The 25,315-nt window shown below is 34.8% G+C and overlaps 3 protein-coding genes across 8 annotated transcripts in view; 2 read left to right on the forward strand and 1 right to left on the reverse strand.

Annotated features, from left to right (window-relative positions):
• The first annotated feature begins 366 nt into the window (after positions 1–366).
• On the forward strand, positions 367–12,365 carry LOC119636442 (NAD kinase 2, mitochondrial). 2 transcript variants are annotated; one of them, XM_038031776.1, is made up of 7 exons: positions 367–830; positions 9,192–9,480; positions 9,940–10,168; positions 10,244–10,587; positions 10,662–10,795; positions 10,870–10,995; positions 12,256–12,365. In XM_038031776.1, the coding sequence occupies exons 1-7, from the start codon at positions 773–775 to the stop codon at positions 12,357–12,359; spliced, it is 1,284 nt and encodes a 427-aa protein (XP_037887704.1). In that variant the 5' UTR covers positions 367–772; the 3' UTR covers positions 12,360–12,365. The 2 variants fall into 2 exon arrangements, with proteins under 2 accessions (XP_037887704.1, XP_037887703.1); XM_038031775.1 differs by having other exon boundaries at positions 369–830; positions 9,928–10,168.
• Positions 11,050–11,934, reverse strand: LOC119636443. The gene has a single exon (XM_038031777.1). It carries the CDS (start codon positions 11,425–11,427, stop codon positions 11,059–11,061), a length of 369 nt encoding a protein of 122 aa, XP_037887705.1. The 5' UTR covers positions 11,428–11,934; the 3' UTR covers positions 11,050–11,058.
• Positions 12,366–15,090: 2,725 nt separating the features above from the next.
• The window catches only part of LOC119636822 (DNA polymerase zeta catalytic subunit), a 24,150-nt gene continuing 13,925 nt past the window's right edge, over positions 15,091–25,315 (forward strand). Inside the window, exons 1-18 of one of the 5 annotated variants that reach the window (XM_038032471.1) lie at positions 15,091–15,234; positions 15,302–15,531; positions 15,612–15,726; positions 15,871–16,092; positions 16,487–16,952; positions 17,019–17,135; positions 17,199–17,555; positions 17,613–17,679; positions 17,756–17,866; positions 19,050–20,985; positions 22,046–22,525; positions 22,579–22,913; positions 22,976–23,194; positions 23,255–23,825; positions 23,913–24,026; positions 24,087–24,277; positions 24,346–24,573; positions 24,629–25,046. In XM_038032471.1, the coding sequence (XP_037888399.1) occupies positions 15,115–15,234; positions 15,302–15,531; positions 15,612–15,726; positions 15,871–16,092; positions 16,487–16,952; positions 17,019–17,135; positions 17,199–17,555; positions 17,613–17,679; positions 17,756–17,866; positions 19,050–20,985; positions 22,046–22,525; positions 22,579–22,913; positions 22,976–23,194; positions 23,255–23,825; positions 23,913–24,026; positions 24,087–24,277; positions 24,346–24,573; positions 24,629–25,025 (6,276 nt within the window). In that variant the 5' untranslated portion in view covers positions 15,091–15,114 and the 3' untranslated portion in view covers positions 25,026–25,046. Of the gene's footprint in view, positions 15,235–15,301; positions 15,532–15,611; positions 16,093–16,401; positions 16,420–16,486; positions 16,953–17,018; positions 17,136–17,198; positions 17,556–17,612; positions 17,680–17,755; positions 17,867–19,049; positions 20,986–22,045; positions 22,526–22,578; positions 22,914–22,975; positions 23,195–23,254; positions 23,826–23,890; positions 24,027–24,086; positions 24,278–24,329; positions 24,574–24,628; positions 25,047–25,315 lie in introns of those variants that run through there. The other 4 variants (XM_038032470.1, XM_038032472.1, XM_038032474.1 and 1 more) reach the window with 4 other exon arrangements.

Here is a 25,315-nt window from a genome sequence, read left to right on the forward strand (position 1 = left end):
AGTCCCTTCACTATTCTTTAAAAAAAAGTTGAATCTCTTTGTTTGAATTTTGGGTAAAATCTTGGACCATCTTGTCATTTTAGTTGTGTCTGATTCTATTCTATGACATCTATGTGAGGCATAAAAATTGTATTTTTAATTTATGTTAAATTATATATTATACAAAAACATATAGATCGAATAAATTGTGGTAAGATGAATTTAATTTCTTTATAAATACATTGTTCAATCAAAACGTTCAAACTTGCAATATTAGATGATCTTTGTTCATACTGCTTTCCTTTTCGCTCGTATAAAACAGCTGTTAAAGAATGTATACAAAACAGAAGAATGATGACAAAAGAATTTTTTTTTTTAAGACAGTAAGAAACAATAAATTAGACATAAAGGAAAATGTAAAAACTTTGATAAGAAGCCTTAATAATAGTAATCATATAGAGAATTAAGAGCTACGTTTGTACTGAAGAATATATGCAAAGTTTTGGAAAATTCAAGCTCATGAAATAGTTGCAGTCCGGTAGCCGTGCATGGCATTTATTATTTTGAGAAATCTTAGTGTAAAAACTTTGAAAAGAAAAACAGAAAGAATATTTTTTATTATATGCATTTGCTTATATATAAGTAAACAAATACACCGGTCTATGTGTTCTATGAAAATATTCGCATTTGCATTTACCTTAATGATATTTTAATATACATGTTTTTTCTAACGTGATTCTAATTGTAAATTAAGAAGTCTAATATTAATGGTGATTTTTCTACGCACTTTCACATGAAAACAGAGAAAAACATGTTTAAAACAAAGAATTTCTTGCAACTTATTGCTAAAGGTAAGTAATTTTTCTTAGAAAAAAAAATGAAATGATTTTTCAATGGTCAAGACAATATTGATATTTGTGTATTTCTGTATATAAAAATATATTGTATAATTTTAATTATAGAAAAAAAAAAAAAAAAAACAAAACGAAACCACTCAAATTAGAAAGAAAAAAAGTTTTCATATTTTCATATTTATAGGGAGAGTATGTTGGCATTTTATTCATTTGGAGTAAATTTTTATACTGAACATCACAAGTGCGCAGATATTCCAGTAAAAAATATTTTATGAATTTGTAAAATTAGAATGAATTTTTTAGTTAATCGCTTTCAGAATAGGCCCTTATTGGCAGTGTCTGAGATCGCCTTAAGTTTCTTTTCCGAATCGCAAGGTATCAAGTTTTCAAAACGTCTTCTAAAGGCTTGCAATTTACGAAATTAGTCAAAACCAAAAACTCTTCGGTAATAAAATTGGGAATTGTCTTTCTTCTCAAAAAGTTAAAGGACAAGGCTAGGCTTTGTTAAAATACCAAGGAGAATGCTTGATGACGCAGTTAGTTTTGTCTTTTAGAGATGCGCCTTCTTGTTGGCCTTCTTTAGCATTTCGACAATTTTGGACACGAAATCTTGTTCGTGGGTGGTGAAACATCGAAAACAAGGCTCAAATTCAAACGAACTAATTTATAGATGGAGCTAGATTTTTTGGCATTATTTCTTTTTGGACTTTTAACAAAAATTTTTTAAAATTAATATTCTTTTAACACTTGAGGACTAGAGAAAACTGTTTAGACAGCCTGACACTTTAGCACAATTTTTGGTTCAAATGGATTCTGATTATTGTAAAAAATTTTGGTCGTTTTTTCACTTGAAAAGGCATTTATTGAGAAATATTTATACAATGTATATTAATGAAAGCCGATCGATTTTCACACTTCTTTAATTTTGCGGATCCTCATGCCAGCCAGAAAATACTGCGTTCCTCTGAACAGACATCAATCAGAAGACGCCATGGCTGATGAGTACGCTACGTGCGGCAGAACTTCCCTTTCGAGTTGCAACATTGTATCCTGGACAACTATTGCAACAAGTGGCCAAAAATGACATTTTCAGTCAATCCGTGTCGCCAGTTTTAAACCGTTGAAACCAAAGAAGTAATTGGAATATTATGGAGCAGCATCACCATGGGCCCGTGAAAGTGTTTAGCGGGCTATGGCAGCAGTTCTCTTCAAATAAGCAACAAAAGTAATTCATTTGAAAGAAAGAGAATTTTGAGCATTCCATAATTAGCGTCGGCGTACGCTGTACACTTGTTATATTATGTAGAGGAAGGCCAAATCAACGAATTCAACCGTTATGTATTTTCTATTTGTTTGTCGTTTTTACTTGTAGAAGTTGCTGATCAAAAGTTTTGCAAACACAGAGCCCATACGTAGGGGATAGACAAACAGTCAAGGTTAAATCTCTTCGCAAACTGATTCTCAGCCGATCAATATGACGAGAGGTGGCTCCATATTAAGTCCTTCTGGGCGTTACATATATCACTGTACCGACAGTCGTGTGATTCTAAATTGATTTAGCTGATCTAGCTGAATTATTTTTCCGCGTTAACCTAATATACCGCACAAGTTATACAAATAAATTGTAAAATGTATTAAAATTCCAAATTTTTTGATTTTCTAATCAGCTTTCGTAATAATACATCACGTACGGACGGGACTTTAATATAAACATTATCACTCATATTATGCGGCTCGCCGTCAATAAAAAAAAATTAAAAAAATATTTAAGTTCATGTCATTACTTAGCATTCACTAAGAAATTATACGTCTTGGATTGCAAATTTTTGAAAAAACTTCGCCAAATCTTTTTGGAAATTCTAAATATTAAGTTTTACATTAATTTGAATTCCGGAGCATTTCAAAGAATCTAAAAATGTTTTATTATAATTTTGATATGCTCGCGTCCTTTCATTAAAATCGTTCGTCATGATTGTTCAAAAATCATGTCTAATGTAATTGTTATCAGCTCTTTGATTGTAAACAAAAAATTGTGTTTTATTATATTTATATGATGGGAACTTATTCATAAAACGCACAATTTACTCTTAGGGAGAGCGAATGCAAAAAATTTCATTTACTTTGAGTTTTTTTTTAATAATAATAATAAATAATAAACTAAGGTTAGGGTCTTTTCGAATTATATATAGTTAATGAAATAAACAAGCGAGCTATTGAAGCTTGGGTGGGTTATTCCGTTTGTAAGCGTGTCCTCTACATATAATATTAAACAACTAAAATCAATGGATCGATTATTTATGATACGTAGACGATGACTGTTATTATTTTAATTTATTCACTCTGACGTAATGAATCGTTAAACTCAACGCAAGAAAGAAAAGATAACGAGCGTTAGCTATGCAGACTATCAAGTTTATTTTTGGCAAAATAAAAACAACAATAACAACAAGAATGACTTAATCTAGTTACTTTGATCTAACTGCAAACAAGAATGATAGACAACTTTACGATGTCCATTGCATTAGCTAAGTCGAATATGTTTGTCCGAACATGGGGAGAGGCATGGATAGTCATACAAAATTTGTTTTATTATAAGCTTTTCTGCACAGCTGTAAACTGGATGATTCGATATCTTAAGGGTCGGCTCGTGTGTTACGGATCAAGAGGAAATCTTGAGAAAAATTTTTTCTTTTAATATAAAGTTTATATATGTTTATATATGTGCTCTTGAATTTGCTTGCCTATATCAGTCTATTTATTTCTGAAAAGATCAATCTCGGAGCGAGTAAGCGAGTAAACAAGAATCTCGACTACTAAGTCTGTGTTCGCGATTTGAAATCTAATTATGGCTAAGAGTTTACTTTTGTAATCGTAGTTATAGTGAATGCTTAGTCGGTCGCTGAGGGCACAACACTTACCGATTGTACGGCCATTTCTCTATTTCTTTCTTTTCCTTCACTTCGTCGTAGTACACGAACAAGGCTCGACTCATTTGGTTTTTGTTACTTTACCACTGCAAGTTGCGGGATTTACAAGGGCTCTATCAGGCATTTGTCCCTACTGAAAATGTAGACCAGCAAGAACGTTAGGCAGAGGCCGATTCTCGCATAGCCAGCCATTATGCTTTTCGTATTTCAATCTCCAAGTTACTTCATTTGATACCCATAGCGCGGGTATTATTAAGAAAAACTTAATCCATCAGGTCACGGTGTCGCTCATATTCATTCAGATTTAACCTTAATTAATTGAAAGAAATTTCTTAGACTAAAAAGAAAGCATTGACCACTGGCAGTGCAGGCTATCAGCTCTATCGTAGAAAAGAAAATTAAATACTGAGCCTAGTAACCATATTGAGCTGCATCAGTTCTGCCATTGATTTCGGGATGATCATAGGAAAAGTTAATGCAGCCACAAAGTATGTAATTTATTGTGAAAATTCGTCCACAATTCCGACTGGGGAAGATGACTTCTTTCCATTCTATTGGAAATTTGAATTTTTTTTTTTCGTATACGAAAAGAACTTTTGAATCAATATAGAAATCCTAGATAAAATTGTTTTTAAATTTTACAATGTTCATCAATATGAGTTTCATTGTAATCAAATACTTTACGAGAAACTAGTGAGTGAGTAAGTAAGTGTTTGCATTGCGTTATCGTTTGCACTTTATTGCTTAGAAAAAAAAAAATTAAAATTAAAAAAAAACTTTTACTTGTTTTTAATTACAAAAAACAAACCAAACAAGAAGAGGAAAAGAAAAGCAAGAAAGAAAGATTCACCTCTATCTGTTTTTCACCTAATTCCAAAAACTAAGTTGCTTATCTAATACGAAAACATTACTTAAGGGGATAGTTAGTAAAACCATTTCAATTGTTGATTTATTCCGAATTTTTCGAATTTGATATCAATTTTTCATAGCCATAGCCTATATGAAAATAGGTCTCTAGGGTGTTTATTTTAAAGCGTACATTTGAAACACAGGCTTCAATTTTTGACCCCTCTCCCCTCCCCCACCACAACGCTGGCTCACTTGCTCGAGCGTAAGTCAGTTAATCCAAATAGACCTGAATGTTGCAAATGGGATAGCGAAACTAGTGCACCGTGTAAAAAAAAGTGAGTTTCATGTGAAAAATATATATAAACATCTTTCTTTTTTATCTAAATTGAAATTGTATTTGTTTACCCACAACTTTGATTGGCGCTATAGTCACTTTTTTTGTTAAATAAATAAATCGCCTAAAAGAGGAAGTAATATACACATAAAAATCTTAAAATAAGTAAAAACCTTTTCTTCGAGTAAGGTCGACAATTAAATACCGTACACCACATTGTCTAACATAATTCTGATTTTTCCATGAAATTACTATTATGAATCAATTTTCATGACCCCATAGTAAAACCTGGACTTTTCTGCTCTAAAAATGAACAATTTTCGGGAAACTCCTTAGTACGATAGGATCCAAAAAATAGACCGAGATGGTGGAATTAATTTTTTTATGTTATATTAATATTATGATCTGATTTTCATCAAGAAGCATTGTTCAGTTTTCATTTTATGTGAGAGGGGGTTCAAAAATTGCCTCATCCGGTCTAAAGTTTTTATACCAATTTAGAATGCCAACTACTACTACTACTTACTTAATTTTACTGAGTAATTTTGGAAATTGCAATCTTTTCCATAAAACAACGACTTTTCAAAATAGGACTTTATATGGGGAGTGGTGAAACAAGTGGACCACACCATTTTCAATAGCATTCTGCTTTGGGCCATCGTACGTCACTGTACCAAGTTTCATCTAAATGTCTCAAAAACTGCGATCTGTAGGTTGAACACAAATTTAGATGGACAGACGGATGGACGAACTGACAGGCTTAGATCAATTCAGATTATGGGTCCGAATTGATAGGTATAATGAAAGGTGGATCTATTCTTGTGCGTGTTACATACGTCCGCACTAATATAATATACCCTGTACTACAAGTGGTGTAGAGTATAAATATAGATATAATACTTTTTACGGCGAAACTTAGAAAAAGTTGTTTTCTTTCACAAATGGACGAAATTTTTTGTTGGTTCATTTTGAGGTTATGTTCTAACAAATGATTATGGAGCAGTAAATACACCAGCACCAGTTTCCAAAGGATGAGCAGAATCTTACAATCGATCTTAACGAGTTTTTTTACCCAAAGTCTGAAACATGGTCTTCTGACAAATCGCATAAGCAATCTTTTGATAAAGAAAAACATGAGTAAATTTATAAGAATTTTTCCTTTACTTGAGATGAGGAACATAACAAAGATTATTGTCTTCCGATGGGAGAAATGTAACAACAGAGAGGTCAAGGGGATGTGTGAAGCGAGTAAAGAGAAATTAAAAAATTCATTGAAATAATTTAAAGAACAGAAATGGATGAACTTCGATTAGGTGCTTGCATAAATTTTGATCACCTTTTCACTTGAAAAAGGAGTGGAAAATTGGTACAATATAATATATTAATCAAAATAGTTTCCATCATTTTCTACAACACTTTACAATACTTTTGGCAACAAGACGATATCATGTCGAAAGAACTTATATTGGTTTGACAGCGAATCACCCACGACCCATTTTCACACTTCTTTAATTTGACAAAATGCCCAAAAAATATTCCATGAAGATTTCATTTGAAATCCACTACAAAAATTTATGATTGATTATAAATTTAATTACAAATGACTTCGTTTTGTAGACTGAAGGGCAAAATCGATTAACTTTTAAGATAATTAGTCTCATAGAGTATGCGTAATTGTGACACGTTCAGCGTAATATTAAGAAGACTAGGTAGCAATAGGCATGTTGGCAGTCCATCTAGTGCCTCGTACGATGGTTTTTTGCACTTTGTGTGGACGTCCATGGAGGTCACATATTTAAAAACGCGGAGCCAATGCTGTTCATTTCAATCTCCCTCTGTCCTTGTTCATTTCGAAAAATGCTTTGTTGCTTCTTCGCTCTTCACAATTGCCGCACATGCGCTTGACAATCGGGTCAAATCATTTGCCGAAAAGTGCTTTTTCGACATTTCAACAGGAGTCAGCAATTTTGTCCATCCTTTTCGGGAGTATAGGGAGCATATTATGTGTTTCAATCCCGACGAGACCTATGGCTCTTTCTGCTTTGATCAATAATCAACAAGAATTTTCAATTTACGGATATGTTGTCAGTCTCATTTTTATCTCCTGTATGAGCTTTTGCAATTGGTCGTGTACAGAAAATTTATAGAACAATTTTCGTCCAAATCCAACACTCGGTTCGTAGGCGGACGCAAACTGATTAAGCCTACTCTGGGATATTCTGAGAATTTTTGGAAAATACAACATGAGGAATCACCATTATATAGGTTGCTAGAGAAGTTTCAGATTATCGGTGGTATAAATGCCTCTAGAAAGTTATGAAATGAACCGTAAGTTTGCCCAATGATGATAAAATCCGCGAATACTTCTGTGCCGGCCAGCGAAGAAACACAAGACCATAAATGACGTTAGACAGAAGATGAGAAGAGGCTTTAGCAACCGGGCCCTAACATAGAGACGAATTAAGAACAATAGATTATAAATAATGACAATACTACCACGAAGACCAGCAATAAAGTTCACTTGCGCAGCGATGGCTGCATAAGCTATACACTCTGTCAACGCTGCCAAAAAGACGCTGAAGACGAGGCGAGTTTGAAGTTTGCCTGCAGGTTCATCACTGACTCAATGCGTGATATTCGAAGCGAATCTTTATTCTGAAAATGCCGTTAAAGCCCCACCGAAGTGAACATTATAGTAATATTTTTTTTCTTCAGCAACGTTTTCACGCAATAATAATGAAATAGAACCGAAATCAGGTATCGGCTTAATGCATCTTTCTTAAGCCACAGCCTGGCGCTGGTAAATGCGTGTGTGTAGGGTAAAAGCGGATGTAATCACTGTTAACATCTAAATAAAAAATATTTCAAAATTCTCGTTACTTTACGGCAAGCAATTTTGAAAATCCTCGGAGTAACATGCTCTCACCAGAAAAGTTGGAAAGAATGAATCATATGCGCAGAGAAGGAAATAAAAGAAAAATTACTGACATGCTTTTACAAAAGGCGTCAGAGCTTTTGTGAGACATCGCTCAATAAGTCTCTAGTCTGACACAAATGAACACAAAGCACCACTGTTGACAGACCCATATAGATTTTGAGCAGTAGTAACCTTCAAACGATACGTGTCAAAATTTCATGACATATTGGCAGTTAGTTTACAAATAACAGTCGCTGTAGTGATTCAGCTTTTATAATTTTCAAAACAATGGGAAACTTTGTACTTTGTTTGCTTTGCTTTGTTGCTTTTTGATGAAAAAAAAGAATAAAACGTTCACAATCAGCATCGACTCTTGTAAGACGAAAAAATAAATTTGTGGGTGGTTCGCTAAGTTTGAACGCAATCGTATGAACACCGATAACGCTGAACGTCCGGGTCGTCTTGATTCTGTGGCTGTTCCCAAAAAAACATAGAAAAAGCAAAAAATCATTTTAAGAGGACAAAAAGTGAAGTTGCATAAGACAGCTGACGCCTTAAAGACATCAAAAGAAAGTATATTTACTGTTTTCCTTTAGTCCACGAGCAAGCTTTGTTCGAAGTGGATTCTCCTTTTGCTCACGTGTGGCAATAACACGTAGATAACTTAGAGCGTTGTTTTGAAAGAAGAGGCAGAGTTCATTAAAAGACCCACAGTCAAATCGGCATTCAGCCGAGTGGACAGCAATCGGTGAACGACGATCAAAGACGCCACTAAAAAGCGAGTATCAGCAAAACAATTGTAACTTGTAAACTGATGACCGAAGTTTTAGCACTAATCGCTTGAAGATCGGTACCATTCACAACTCATATGGGCTTCTCAAAAGTATTGCCATATATATTTGTCACACCAGAGACTTATTGAGTGATGTGATATAGATAATGTGTAATTTTAAATATTAAAAAAATTCATATTACTTCACCCTTCTTCTTCTTCTTCTTTCTCTTCTTTTGTTTACATGAAAAAATTGGTTTGTTTTGCTTTGATTTGGGCACATGTTTCCCATTTATTTATAGAACTACGCACGCTTACTAACATGTGTGTATGATAACAATTTTCCATTCTATAGAAAAGGAGTGGAATTTTTTTGCAAATTTATATACATATGTACGTGTGGGTATGTAGTGCACGCGACTACAATACAATTTAAATGGAGCGTAATGATGTGGTTAACGTTTTTGTGTTGCCATTAGCTTGTATTTACATGATTAAAATGACCTCTCGATTATCTGCTTATATGCTATGTGCTTATGTTATATTTTTTGTCGCAAAGAATTGCTTTCGATACGGAGATCAAGTGGAATAATAGTTGCACCTACCGTTAGCCTTGAACCAAGCAAATTTAAATTGCGACGAGCGTTAATCATTACAAAACTTTCACGCTATGAATTTGAACAGTCACGTTATCCTGAACTTAATGAGGAACAATTCCATCAAATGATGCGTAAACGTGGCACCGATCTAGATGCTTGGATCTATCATCATAAATTGCATAAATCATTTGAAGATAATATAGTGAAATGCTTCCAGGATGCTGGCTGTGAAGTGAAGATGACAAGTAGGTGAGTTCTTTCAACTTTGGGTATAGGACAAGAGAGAGAGAGAGAGAGAGAGAGAGAGAGAGAGAGAGAGAGAAAGAAAGACAGAGAGAAAGTATGAGAGAAAGCGTGTGTGTGTGAGTGTGTGTGAGAGAGAGAGAGAGAGAGAGAGAGTGAGAGTGAGAGTGAGTAAGTGTGAGAGAGAGAAAGGGCGAGAAAAAGTTAAACATTTTTATAATTTGATGTTTTCATATATACATAGCTACGTATTTACACATTTATTAAGCATTTGTGAATTTGTTACATGTATGTCCTTGCATTCGATACTAATTCCATTAATAATAATTTCTATTTTGCTCATCATACACACCCACACCTCACCACCATCATCACTCAAATCGATTGGTTACGTGTTGAACGCAAAAAAAAAAAAAAAAAAAAAATTAAAAATAACTGCAAAAACCTAATCAGAGCCGAATTTAGAAGTTCGCTAAGCAAAGAGGTTATGAATTGGGCGGATGTCATTGTGCCCATTGGTGGGGACGGTACATTCCTATTGGCGGCCGGACGAGCTAGCCCATTGTTTGCGCAATCCCATACCAAAATACCCATAGTAGGTTTCAATTCGGATCCTCAACGATCAGCTGGCAGACTCCTATTGCCCAAACACTATTCAGATTATCCAGCAGAAGCGGTAGCGAAAATAAAAGCGGTAAGCCATATGAAAAAAAAAAATATGTACACATAAAACAATTTCTTTAGAATTCTCCAATTCAATTTTTGGTAGGGCGATTTCAAATGGATGCATCGAACACGTATACGCAGCACAATACTGGGAATCAATGGTAAAATACCGCAAAGTTATGATCTATACAGACATTGCATATCTAAAATGGAACAAAAAACGACTCGGCCTGAAACACTTGATAAAGAGTTAGCCAAAAAGTATGACGCAAAAGTGAAAAGAGTTTTACCTTATTTGGCATTGAATGAGGTATTTATAGGGGAAACTTTGTCCTCACGTGTAACGCACTTGCAACTGACATTAGATCATGGAAATGTGTTATATAAAACGAAAAGTTCCGGATTATGTGTAAGTACTGGGACGGGATCAACGTCTTGGCATTCCAGGTAAAAAAAACCTTAAAAAAGGATCACGATTAGGATAAATTTATCTTGCTGTCTTTGCTTCATATTTCATTCAGTATTAATCGCATTACCCGGCCTTCTGTGGATGGTTTGTCTAAAATACTTCCAGAGAAAGTTCGCAACGATTTTAATGGCCTAGATAAAGATGAATTAGTGCGAAAATATAATGAAAGTTTAATATTTCCTGCAGGTGAGATATTTCCTCGAGTCACTTTACTTGATCGGCCTAAGTGCAAATTTTATTTTTTATTTACTTCAACAAAGACGATCCCCGCATTTGTTATTCGATACGTGAACAAATTAATGTTGGTGTTTGGCCTTCTCCTGAAGAGTTCGAGCCACGTCAATTTGTAACCAATTTATACGTAAAATCCTGTTGCTTCGATGCAAGTAAGTTTTAATAATCATTTCAAATACAAAAAAAAAAAAAAAAAAAAAAAAAAGGGAAAGCTTTTAAACAAATGGTGCATAACCGTTAGGCATGTAATTTAAATATTCGTAAAAACGTAACATTTGCATGGTCAATTTACTTTGAAAGGCCAACATAAACACGCCAACGATATTAATTGTAGCAAATACGGTAAACGGTATATCCATTTTAAGCATGGACCAAGCAATTTCTAAAATATTTTCAGCTATTGCTGTTAACATATAGAAATTCCACAATATGCATGGGAAGAGATATTTGCGACGATCCCGATTCGGTTGGATAAATGTTAATACCGCTAGCATATTCACTGCGACGGTTATCATACGAAAACCGAAACCAAATTTTGGTAAAACAACCGGATCCGTTAATTGAGAGTCGAGATTATGGCCCATTTCAGAATCTGCGGTGAAATGGAATCGTTAGAAAACCCTTACTTTCGCTTTATTTTATTTATTTACTTTTAATCAGATAAACACATCCTGAATCTTGATTCGCTACTATTAAAACTATAAGAAAATTATAAATCAAAAGTTTCACAATACACATTCGATATTCAAATATTAGACTGGAACTCTGAAAGTAAACAAACCCTCTTCATATATATGCACGCACGTATTTCATTTAAATCATTCAAATTACTATAAAAAAATTTTTGCATTTCTTCCAACGTATTTTCCAAGTCATCATCAGATTGATTTGGTTAAATATATGCAAAGCAATTGACAAACAAATCACTCTTCAAATATATTATTGAAGTAAGAAATTTTTGAACGAACATGATGACATCAGATGATATTTTTTTCGAGTTCGACACTTGACGTATTGTGTACAGTTAATATAAGTTGATTGAATTTTCGTTCGTTCAGCCAGTTGAGATTTGAATCTCTCTCTCTCTCTCTCTCTCTCTCTCAGTTTTTATTTAAATGATAGCTATATTGGTTTCGAAATACATCGTGCGAACACATAAACACATAAACATTTCCAAGTATTTTACATATAAAGCTAATAGGCGTACTTACGAATTTGAACAACTTTCTCGTCCTTTGCATATTTCGAGGTCCAACAGAGTGGCAGAGATGGAAAACATAACTTCTTTGCCCCCTTTATTTGATGATGTGGATAAAAAATTAATTTAAAATATCCAATATTCTCATAATATTTTTATTTCAAACTTGATTTGAGAATTTTGAAATGTTCATGCCTGTTATTCTTACTTGCAGATCTAGTAATTGATGGTAGCATTTGTTACTCATTCAATGATGGTTCGAAAGTTCTACTGGAAGTACATCCGGAAGATGCCTTATTAGCTATAACATTGGACTGATTTTTGATATATATATATATATGTATATATATATATATGTTTCCTAAACGGCTAGCATGTAAAGTTTTAAAGTTATGCTCGTATAAAGTGTGTGTCGGTTTATTTTTAGTTTTATAAATTTATGTATACTACGTTATATAATTAAGTCTTACAATTATTTGAAAAGTAATAAAAACTTTAAATGAAAAATGTTTTCCATTTAAAGAAAAAATCTTAAAGAAGATAAAGATTAGCATATCGTTGATAATGAAGTGTGGTTAAGTTTTTCGTGATGGAAAATGAACTTCTTAAGAGGCCTTATGGGAATTGGCAAATCGTATGGTTCAAATAAGATGTATTATATTCGGTGGTGACCGAATCTTTTAAACTTAAAACCGTTATCCTAAAAAACAGTCAAAAAAAGTAAAAGAACTAATATGGAATGGGCGCGGCTGATTTTCTCTATTTTCAAAATAAAAGCGACGTGTCCTTTGAAAAGTTTAGATAATTTTCAAATTCTTTTGCAAGCATGAAAGACTCCATAAAGGCTCTTATATATGTTGAAAATATTAAAATGCTCGGTCGATTCTGCCGCGTCGTACTCTTCACAAGTATCAGATGAGATTGCTCGCATTATTTTTAAGTAAACATAGTCGTAGGTGTGATTACTTATGAGTCTGTTGATTATCTTAATTTCCCACATGCCATGAAGGGATAAATCTTATGAAAGGGGCGAACCGTCAACCGCATAGATTGTAAAATCATTGTTAGATGAGATTTTAGCTTCTGCTGACATACAGTGCCTAGCCTTGATTGTGGAAAATAACTGTTAGATCTAACGGTAGACATAAAGAGATTTATGTTAATTTTGCACTTCCAATGAGTAGAGTTGTAGACTGGAATAGAATTAATTTTATTGAAAATGTGACAGAAATTTTGAAAGGAAATTGTGTAGTTGCTGGAGATCTTAGTATACCTAGGGGCCGCCATGAATATCTAAAAATCATTGCTCTCATTAGTTTCTTTGCCGCTAGAAGATGATCTTTTTCAGAAACAAATAATTCGCACGTGATGGATCTTAAAATGAGGAAGGAGGAGGTCGAGGTGAAGAGGCTTGCGCGTCGCCTTAGAAGTATGTTTTTTGACTATGTAGACCGAAAAGTAGTATGGAGTGAGCATATTCACTTTTTCATCGGACTAAGATTTTGTAAACAGTTAGAGCTCTCTTCGGGGAACGTCCACTTTCAAGATTGGTCATTAATTTAATAATATTTGATCCAGACTGACAGCCCTCAAGAACTTCCACGACTTGCATTGATAATTAAAGCGATTTCAGCAAAGTTCTTTGAATCACAAATGTACCTTTGATGGAAATGTTGATGATGGAAGCATCATAAGAGACGTTGACTATGGTGGCAGGAACTCCTTCGACAAAAACATTCCCGCCAAGACTAACAAAAAGTCATTAACTTATTGAAATACGCATGTTCTGTTACACCGAAGTCGATCTAAATCGTCGATGTACAGGCTGACAAAGGTGGGGCTCAGACAGTTGCTTTGCAGCGAATTCTCGTACACCTCCACCAAATCAGAACCCATAACTATAATACGAGCTGAGAGAGAATACGCAGTCCAAAGTTTCAAGTGCAACGGTATTTCATGCCCTCTTACAACTGTTTCAAGTTTCTTTTCTCTCTCTCTTTCCTCTTTTCGCTTGTTATAGTAACTTCGTCTATGGAATGAGATTTCGAGTGCTCAACAACGTCAAAAGACTTTCCGTCACTCTGAAATTTGTAACTTCCATAAGGAGGGAGACAATAGCATCTATAGGTTTCGTTCTCATCAAGGTTTTTGCCAAGCTTAGGAATTGATGCAACCTTAATTCGCTGCCAATCATTTGGAACAGTGTCGTTTGTCCAAAATTAGCGTATGGCATTCAATATACGGACTTGGACCGGAAATAACTTTTAACATGTATTTAATATTCCCGCAACCAGCAGCAGAAGGCTTCCTTTCTTTCGAAAATTCCTCTAACAAGAAAGGTGAAATGTGTCTTTTTGAAATTGAAGTTAGTAGTGTTTGCGTATCTTAGTAATCGTTGCGAGGACGTCTGCAGTACGTCATTTATTGACGGCGAGCGTAAGTGTGGAAGCGGCTCGATTGAATTCGGTATTTCACCAGTGTTAGAGAGGTTGTGACTTTTTTGAAATCTTTTGGATGAGGGTGTTAGTGAAGAACTTGGAGAAGAGACTTCAAAGAAACAATCCGATTAAACGTTAAGCTTTGTGATGTCGAACGATGTTGTTAAGTGAAGACAATTTGATATATTCTGGAACATGTGGGAAGCTACGAATGGTGGGATGCAAATGAACACCAATTTCAATCAAACAGTGAGAACTAGGCACTCAAAAAAATAAGTTTTCGTATACAGATCGAAAGATCTGTTTAAAAGGAGGACGAACCAAAGTGAGTAGGATCAGCATTGTTTACAAAAGTAGATTTTTAGTTTCTAGAAGATCTTGAATCGGAAGTATCTCAGCTTCTCAAGGTGTTCACCGTTTCAGACTTATTAATCCGAAAATCTGAAAAACGCATCACTGTGTTTTCTTCCTAACCCTTACTAAAATATGCATTTCTGCTTATTATTTACAGTTGTCAGCTGTTTTCAATTATTTCAACGTTTTTCGCACAACTTTACAAATTTTTGCGAAGAAATCTTTAAAAGGATTCTATAAAGCTGAAATATTTTAATAAAGCTCGATAATAATTTAATAAAATGTCCCAAAAAGAAGAAATATTTTCTATGCGTCTGGTTATAGCAGATTTTTATATGGAGAAGCCTGTGTTTGGCTTAGATGCATGTTACTCAGAATTTCGCGGGAAACAAATAAAACGAGTAATTATTAAAATTTTCTCTATTTGGAAATTTTGACTTGAACGTTAATTAATTACTATTTATTTAGGTGCCCGTAATAAGAATATTCGGCTCAACAGCTCAGGGTCACAAATGTTGCATGCATGTACATGGTGTTTTCCCTTACTTTTATATACCCTACGAACAGAAGGAATTCGATTCGATAAGTAAAGCCGTTTACCAAATCGCTATGAACATAGACAAAGCCATTAATATTTCATTGGGTCAAGGAAGTTCAGAGACTCAGCATGTTTTTAAAGTGCAGCTAGTGAAGGGAATGTAAGTACAAAATATATTACGTTTGATCGCTTCAAAAAAAATTTCCTGTCGTTATTGACACTTTTTTTTTTATATTCAAGACCCTTTTACGGCTACCATCGCAAAGAACACTATTTTTTAAAAATATATATGTATAATCCACGTTTTGTACGAAGAGCAGCTGGCATGCTACAGAATGGTGTCATTTTGAATAAGGTATTTCAACCCCACGAATCTCATGTTCCCTATATACTACAGTTTATGATTGATTACAATTTGTATGGAATGAGTTTTATTCATACGCCATTCGACATAGTAAAATTTAGACGTGCTACTGACGCGGATGTAATACCTTTTAAGGATTTATCAGATATCCAAATTTTAAACTGCCATACTGTCAAGAAATTGACGAATTGTGCTCTGGAGGTGGACATCTTGGCAATTTTTATATTAAATCGTTTTCAATTGTTATACAAATCTAGTGGCAGCAAGCATACTAATCCAGGTATAGAATCCATATGGCATGATGAAAAAATGAGAAGGCAAGAAACGTTTGAGAGGTGCGAACATGAGCAGAAAGAGGTAATAAATTCTTTTTTTGTATATCTAACCGAATTGTATGGTATATATAGTAACATTTTTCACGAGCGTAATATTCTGAAATCATTTGGCTGTTGGCACTTCAACATTCGTGAAATTGAGATCGAAATTTGAAATTAGGCATACTTGTGGCTAGAAATGTGGCCACAAACACAATCGCGATAGTTAAAAAGGCTTACACTCGGAGAGAGGACGAATTCCAACGTTTTGGTGATCATAACTTGCAGTCTATTAAACATTTTGATCAAAAATGCGGCACAATAGTGTAAAAATTCATAGTAATCGGTCAACTAAGAAAATTTAAATTAAGTAAAAATTCACTTTATAGCGACTTTCACTTTATAGCAAATTCATACATTTGATTTTTCATTTTCAGATACCACCTCTCGAAATACCTCCTCCACAGCATAGACCACTTGTGAAGATTACAGAAAATGAAGAATTCTATCGCACTGCTCTGTTAAGTAAATTAATGTCAAGCAGTTCAATTTGTTCTAGCGGTAGCACGTTAGCAGATCAAACTTTAAATTCCGTTTTGATCAATAATACAGCAGTTGGTATCAATAGTGATAAACGTAAATTTAATCTTTCTAAATTAGTGCAAAATTCTGTATATCCCGAAGAATGCACTCAGCCTGATAATATAATTAATGCTTCCTTTGTGGAGAATCACTTAAGTAACCATAACACGTTTGAAGAACGTCTAACTGCAAATAATTTAAAGAAACTTCATACGGTTGACGAAGAAGAAGAAGAAAATGTTAACTTAGATGACACGGTTATCGATGAAAAATTGGTTATGAATTTAACACAAAATTCTCGAATAGCTTTTGAGGCCACTTGTAAGCAAATGATTTCTGGTTTATTATTTTTAAATATTTCTTAAACCTGAATTTCTTTTTCAAAAGTACGCCAAGAAGATATAGAATTATTAGACGTTTTAGAACAACTGGAGACTAGTGATAATAGCAATAAAATAGATTTGGACAGCACTTTAGCTCCCTTAACGCAAAATAGTTCAAATCGTAAGTTGTTTTTTTAATTTTCAAATTGTGAAATCAGAGTTTTTTCACAGATTTCTTTGCCAGCTTTGATATCGCCACAATCGTTGCATAAAGAAATAACAAACGGGAATAATGCTGATACTTCAACCGAAGAAGAAGAAAATGTACTTGACTTTTCTATGGCTTTAGAGAGTTTCGATGATTTGATTCTAAAGTTGACTCAGAGTCAAAAAATATCTAATGGAGAAAAATTACCCCAAATTGATGGCACGGACGATGTGCAAGGAACTCCTAAAAAGTTAACACCTCCCCGTTTAACTCAAACACCCAAACGTAGGCGTTTAACTGTAACTTCACCTCAGCGTTCACCGCGTACCCCAAAAACATTGCATAAATATGCTCCCCTTCCTTTAATAATTACCAATATGTCAACGGGAAAAAGTAAGTTTACATCGTCAACATTTTTATTTTGAAGAAGTCAATTATTTCTAATTTCAGAAGTTTTTACCAACCCGTTGAATGAAACTACTCCAGTGAAGGAAAACTGTAAAGAAAAGGTTAACAGGTAAGATATTTCTTCTATCTACCCAGCAGTTTTTTGCCTCCTTGATATTGTTCTATTTGACACATTACGTATGTAGACCATTACCGCGCAAGAGATTGACATTAACAGAAATGCGGCGACACAGCATAAGCGAAGGGAATGAAGTGTTAAAAAGCGGTAACGCAAAGGACAGTGAAGTGCAAACAAGGTAACCGAAATCAATATTTAAAATAGTTTATTGAAAAAATTAAATCAAATATGTGTAAGCTATTAATTTAAATATCTAAAGGGATGATATTATAAAAAAAAAAGCTTAGAAGCTTTAGTGCTTAACATTTTAAAATATAGAAAATGCAAAGTGCTCTGCCCACTTCGGCCATACGAGCTGTTAACATTTAAGGGACTTCCGGAAAAGTTTGTAACAAATTTGGGCATAATTGCACTGAAAATTTTACAGATTGTTTTGCTAGCTTTATCAATACTTTAAATCTTTTAGGGCATGGCGGACAAAAACGATATCTGCAAAAAAATGTCCTTGTTTTGTGTTCTTATTTTAAACCTCAAAGAAAACCTTCATTTAAATATTTACCAGTTGCACTTTTTGTTTTAGAGCCCCTTCATTTATTTTTAATATGGTCAATCGCTCAGAGGACGTCTCCTATTCGTGTAATGCGCTGACAAAAAAGTGATGAAAGAGAAAGAAATGGGAAGACGGCCGCAGGCTAGCGAGTGCGCGCCCAATTAGTAAGGGATGTGAGCTTACTTGGTAGGGAGCTTACACGGTTAGGGACTCACTACAGTTGGGGTTTAAATTCGCGAACCCTGATTCGATTACTACTCATAAGGGCACCTTAAATTAAAAATGCCTTGCAAGAATTGGCCCGGCGTTGGTTTTCTTTAAAATTTTTCCAAAAAAATATTTCTCTTCATATAAAGCCTAAATAGTCGTAGCTTAGTAGCTTTCTCGGGTATTATTTTATTACCTTTGCTTCCAACCCCTAAAAGAAGTTGGTAAATAAAACCTTTTTTTTTTTTGGCTCTTACAGTGATGTCCCCATTAATTGCCGAAGATATTAAATCATTGTCTACAGAGGCGCATTTTTGCGATTTTTATATAAGACTTAAATAAATCACTCGATTCGTACAGAGTAGAAGTCGAGTCGATGTTGTAATAGCGAAAATTCCAAAATGCAGTGATGGTAGAAAGTGTTACATATCGACCCGTTTGTAGTCCTTTGAAGTGAAGGTTCGTTATTTCTTTAAATTATTCCTCACTAGATTTTGCTATCAGATAAAGAATATCGGAGGGTAGTAAGGGATTAAAAAATATACTCTTAATAATCATTACATACTTATTTGTTGCAATATTAATAAGTGTTTTCCATTGCAAGCAAAACGCCAAATAAACACAATGATCTGGAAAAGACTTATATAACATGTGCATTAACACCGCGCTCAAAAAAAGAGAAAAAACTTAAGACTTATAGTATTGGTCATCAAGATAAAGATGAAAAGAGAGAGCCTTCAAAGAATGCAGTTAGCTGTGAAGAAATGCATAACGGCTTAGACGACGTAAAATCTAAAACTCAGAAGAAGTCATCCGCAGATGAAAGTAAACTCGAAGGATTTCTAAATCAAAAAGATAGTGAAACTACGGATGCTACGGATAGTGAAATTAGTGAAATCATTGACTGTTCCGACGATGAAGCAAAAACATTTAACCGAAAGCTGTGCTTAAAAAGGTTTAAAAGAACGAAAAATAGTGTAAGGAATCGCAAAAAATTGACTCGCAATCGATTAATAAAAGATGGTACTGAAGGAAAGAAAAATTGTAAAAAATGTTGTGTTCGTCTGAAAAGAACGAAAATTGATTGCCCAAAGAAAGGGCATTCAGCAAACGAGATAGCAAAACGTTCTCCTGAACTGTTACTCTCAACGCCGGCAACAATTAATTTTAGTAGCGTGAAAAATACGGCAAAAAAACCTCTGCGAAAATGTGGAGTAAAACTTAAGCGTTTGAGAGTAGATCCAAACTCTTCTCAGCTTATGCATGAAAGAAGAATAGATAGGGCACAAATGCTCAATTCGCCTTCCTTATCAATAGCTGAAACTTGTAACGTATTTTCTGCGGATAATGTAGACGATGTAGACGATGATCCATGTATTATAAGTTTTTATGAAGATTCAATGCAAAGTCCTTCGCTGTTTACTCAGGACTCTAGTCCTGTAGTTAGTGAAAACAACTGCCGCCCTTCTATAATGCCTTTGCTAGCACTGTCGAATATTGCTAAGGCTCTTTTGCCGATATCGAGTGATCGAGAGTCAAATGATTTGGTAACCATAACACCAATGTGCTCGCCGCCTACCAGAAAAATGGTTTTAGAAGGCTGTGAAAAGTTACGCTTACCTGAACATGAGTTTCAGCAACCGTTCTATGGTAATCCCGATGATATAACAAAACACAAAGAAGTTGGTTATACCGTTTTACATATTCCCGGCAATAAATTAAATGATCTTAAAGAATTTCAAAGTGTTTTGGAAACTGATAATATCATGGGCATAACAGCGTGGAGACGTAATAAATTGCATGAAATCGGAGGTATGGAAATGTTGAACAAATATCGTACTTCACCTCAAATCCGTGAATATTGCGCGAATCAGAAAGCGTTAACTATAACACCTCAACTGATGGCACCAACTAAACATGAAGTGAGATTATGGCTGAAGGCGAGAGAGTTCTTGAAAGGCAAAGAAGATGCCGCGACCGTTAAAGTGGATGACATAGACAGCCCAATTAAAATACGACGCCAAAAAATTACAATGATATTTAAAGCTGATGAGGGAAATGAGGCAAGCGAAGACAGCGATAACAGTGAACAGTGTACAACACACAGTCTAGCCATGACACCATTAACGCCAGGGACACCGCTAATTGATGGTAAAGTAGGGAATAAAACAGATAGTCTACGGAAAATTTTTACACCGGTTTCAAATCGCACTGAGAATAGTGAAAGCAATAGTTCGAAAGAATTAAAATTGACATCTTTAAGGAAGAGGCTCTCTTTGAGCTGCAAGCCAGAAGAAATTTTAAACAAAAGACGGGATAGTATAAATGATGATAGCAATCAAGAGATTATGATCAGTCAAACTACTTCCGAATCTAGTATTAGCAGTCAAACGATCTTGGCTGAATTGGAGCGTTCGTCTTTTAGACGTGAGATTCAGAAAGAAAATCTGCAGAGCCAGAACGACTGTGCAGATTTAAGTAATAGTTATGGTTTTAAGGTAGCTTTGGAGAATTTACAGCAAGCCAAAGCAGATGTAGAGGTGAGTATGATTTTTTTATACCCACGACTGTAAGATGGGGGGTATACTCATTTTGTTTTTTTTTGTTTTTTTTTTTTTTTTCATAATGTATGTAACATTCAAGAAGAAGTTCCACAGACCCAATAAAGCATGTATATTCTTGATCAGCGCGAAATTCTAAATTCATTAAGTCATGTCTGTCCGTCTGTGTGGTGTTTCTTGTTGGCACTCTCCTCGCCATGAAGATATCGACTTCAAATTTTCAAGAACCATTGGAATTTTTTGCACGCAGGTCGGTATTGAAAATGGGTGAGGACGCGACCTGGTGGATTCATTTTTTCTTAATAGTATCAGCTATATGGGTATCAAATAAAAGAACTTGGAGAGTAGAATGTGAAAAGTATAGATATATAGAAATATAGTATAGTTATATTCGGCGGAAGCCGAATTGTTTGCTGTATTGGAACAACCACGATTGCAAAAATGAAAATAGACGGCTTACACTTGATATATGTATTCTCAACTGTTGGGTTTTACCTAGATCTATAGACGAAAAATTGTAAATTAAAATTTATAGCATATCGCGATTTTAAATTTGTCACAAATATTTACAGTGTTCATGTGGAAAGTCAGAAAAAAACTACTTTGCAACTTTTATATTTATCATCGAAGTATAGATGAACGTTAACATACTTTTCTGCCCGTTCACTATCCGATTATTAGTCAACTTGTGAGTCGATCACTTCATTTGTTGTCTATGAACATTTACACAGGAGTTTGAAACTTGACGCCTAGCTTAATGCCGACACGGCGCTGCTTCACGCTGCACTAGCAAATACTATTACAAATTTGATCTAGACGTTAAAGATTACCTCCAAGTTGAATATGAATTGCTTATTCGGTTTTCAGCCGTTTAAACGTAATATTTTTGAAAAAATAATTTAAACGATATGTGATATATTCCGATCGCATGGAAATAGCTTCGGCACCCGAATGTAATTTGTTTTTCATATCGATAAACAAAAATTTTTCACTTCAGTATATATTCAATTAAATACTTTCTTTCTACTTGTCACTTTAGTGCACTTATTTGACAATTCTTACTCTCGAAGTGTTTGTGTCCACGCGTGGGGATCTCTTCCCAAATCCTGAAATCGATGCAATTCGTTGTCTTTTCTATGCCATCGAAAATAGTATACCAAGCAATCAACAGGATGCCTCTAATAAATTACCTGGCAAAGCCTGTGGTTGCATAATGGTGAAAGATGAGTGCGATTTACTTGAACGGCAAAGCTTCAGGCACGGGTTAGATACCGATATTGAAGTTACGTTAGCTGACAACGAGATAGAAGCGTTGGAAGCTTTACTGCGTTTATGTAACCGTTGGGATCCTGACATATACGCTGGCTACGAAATTGAAATGTCCTCTTGGGGCTTCGTAATTGAAAGAGCTAAATATTTGTGTGTTAATATAGCGCCTTTGCTATCGCGTGTACCTACACAAAAGGGTCGTGATTTCATAGATGAAGATAACGAGCAATTCACTGATCTGGACGTTGAGGTAGATGTTATTTTATTGCAGCCAAAAAAGTGATCATTTATGTTTTCAATCAGATGAAACTATGCGGCCGTATATTGTTAGACGTTTGGAGGCTTATGCGTTCTGAAATCGCTTTGACATCATACACTTTCGAGAATGTCATGTATCATATATTACATAAACGCTGCCCATGGCATAGTTATCGTTCTTTAACTGAATGGTTTTCTGCACCTTGTTCGAGATGGATTGTTCTGGAATATTATCTGGAAAGAGTTAGAGGCACTTTGACTTTACTTGATCAATTAGATTTAATTGGCCGTACAAGTGAAATGGCAAAGCTTATTGGCATACAATTCTACGAGGTCTTATCGCGTGGCTCTCAGTTTCGTGTGGAAAGCATGATGTTAAGGTTGTTAGAGTCGTTTCCCGGATATTATTTTATATTTCGTCTTATTGCAAACTATTTTGTAGAATTGCTAAACCCAAGAATCTAGTGGCACTGTCACCGAGTGTTCAGCAAAGAGCCCATATGAGAGCGCCAGAATATTTACCGTTAATAATGGAGCCATTGTCACGTTTTTATGCCGATCCTTTAATAGTATTGGATTTTCAAAGTTTATATCCTAGTGTGATAATAGCTTATAATTATTGCTTTTCGACTTGCTTGGGTCGTGTTGAGCACATAGGACAGTGAGTGTTGAGATAAATATTAATTTTCCAATCTATCTTAATGTAGTAACCCTTTTCAAGATCTCTGCCTTTTGAATTCGGAGCCTCACAATTGCGGGTCTCACCATCCATGCTGCGCAAGCTACTAGATCGTGATCTGATTACCATATCTCCTTGCGGTGCTGTTTTCGTTAAATCATCTGTGCGTGAAGGTATTCTACCTCGCATGCTTACTGAGATTTTGGATACTCGTCAAATGGTGAAACAATCAATGAAATTGTATAAATCGAGCTCGGCGTTGCAACGCGTTCTTCACTCCCGCCAATTAGGTCTAAAATTGATGGCGAATGTGACTTACGGTTATACAGCAGCGAATTTTAGTGGTCGTATGCCAGCTGTCGAAGTAGGCGATTCGGTTGTGGCCAAAGGTCGAGAAGCCCTTGAGCGAGCCATAAAATTGGTAGAGACTAACGAGAAATGGAATGTGAAAGTAGTTTACGGTGATACCGACTCCATGTTTGTTCTAGTGCCAGGCCGTAATCGAGAGGAGGCTTTTCGTATTGGCACAGAAATTGCTGAAGCAGTGACACAAGCAAATCCTCATCCAGTTAAATTGAAACTGGAAAAGGTCTATCAACCTTGCATATTGCAGGTCAGTTTTCCAATTATCTGTTGGCTGGATTATGTCAATCATAATTAAGACAAGGTCTACTCAAGGTCTTTACTCATATTTTATTAGACAAAAAAACGTTATGTGGGTTATATGTATGAGACAGTCGAGCAAAAGGAGCCCATTTATGAAGCCAAAGGCATTGAAACAGTTAGAAGAGATGGTTGTCCGATAGTAGCAAAGGTAAGTCGGTAAAAATTATTATTATTATTGCGTCGTTTAATCCATGTTTCTCTTTCTAAGATGTTGGAGAAGGTTTTACGTATACTTTTCGAAACTGCCGACGTTAGTCAAGTGAAACAATATGTTTGCCGCCAATTTACAAAACTATTATCAGGTCGTGCCAATTTACAGGATTTAATATTTGCTAAAGAATTTCGCGGTCTCAAGGGTTATAAACCGAATGCTTGCGTCCCAGCTTTGGAAATGACAAGGTTTGTAGAGTCGAAAAGGAAAGCCTTCGTTAAAATATTGTAGTTATCATAGTTATGGACCATTACAGAAAGTGGATACAAACAGATCCCCGACGCATACCGCGCAGAGGTGAACGTGTACCGTTTATTATAATCAATGGACCGCCTGGTGTACCCTTAATCCGTTTAGTACGTCATCCGCATGAAATATTAAATGATGACGCATTCAAAATTAATGCTTTATATTATATAACGAAGGCAATTATTGCACCTTTAAATAGATGTTTGCTTCTAATAGGAGCTGACGTTAATGAGTGGCAAGTAAAGTGTGGATTTTTTTAGGAACAATTTTACAGCTGAATAATTTTTTAGGTTTGCCGATCTACCAAGAAAAGTCTTTTCGACGCCTGCTCTTTCCACTGCCAACGAGTTAATTGTTCAGGAGAATGATAAAACAAAAAAATCCACTATATCCCAGTTTTTTTCTACCATAAATTGTGTTTTGGATTGCGGTCGCCAAACTAAGCATGGCATTTGCATGGAATGCGCTCGTAATGCTCAGTACTCAGTAAGCGTTTTACAAATGAAAATTTCCAAAATTGAACGTGGCTTCCTTACCACTCAACAAATTTGTCAATCATGTTCTGGTCGCGTCGGTAATATAAATTGTCAAAGTTTGGATTGCCCTGTTGTGTTCGTAACTGAGGTGAAGCGACGTGATCTGAAACAGGTAACATATTTTCGTAAGTTATTAGATGAAAAGTTTTAAATTTTTATACTCACATATTTATTATAATTATAAAAATTAAATTTTATTTATTGAAGAATGCATGTAATTTTGAGATTAAGGAACTACGAATAATAATACTAATAAAAAATAATTTCAGCAATTTTCATGATCCCATATTTTATTAGAAACTTGAATTTTAAATAATTTGCTTATTGCGTTCAGCGTTACATAGTAAATCAATAAATTATGGAAAGCAAAACTGAATTAAACGATTCGAATAAAATTTGATGCTTTCAAGTAAGAATTCCAATGACTCATCTGATGGTGCT

This window comes from Glossina fuscipes, unplaced genomic scaffold (genome assembly GCF_014805625.2).
Source record: "Glossina fuscipes isolate IAEA_lab_2018 unplaced genomic scaffold, Yale_Gfus_2 28, whole genome shotgun sequence".
Classification (NCBI taxonomy): Eukaryota; Metazoa; Arthropoda; class Insecta; order Diptera; family Glossinidae; genus Glossina; species Glossina fuscipes.

Coding starts and splice junctions, on each gene's coding strand:
- LOC119636442 (XM_038031775.1), top strand. CDS start 773: ATGAAAACAGAGAAAAACATGTTTAAAACAAAGAATTTCTTGCAACTT. Junction 10,588..10,661: donor TCAACGTCTTGGCATTCCAG/GTAAAAAAAACC, acceptor TATTTCATTCAG/TATTAATCGCATTACCCGGC. Junction 10,996..12,255: donor ATCCTGTTGCTTCGATGCAA/GTAAGTTTTAAT, acceptor TCTTACTTGCAG/ATCTAGTAATTGATGGTAGC.
- LOC119636443 (XM_038031777.1), bottom strand. CDS start 11,427: ATGGGCCATAATCTCGACTCTCAATTAACGGATCCGGTTGTTTTACCA.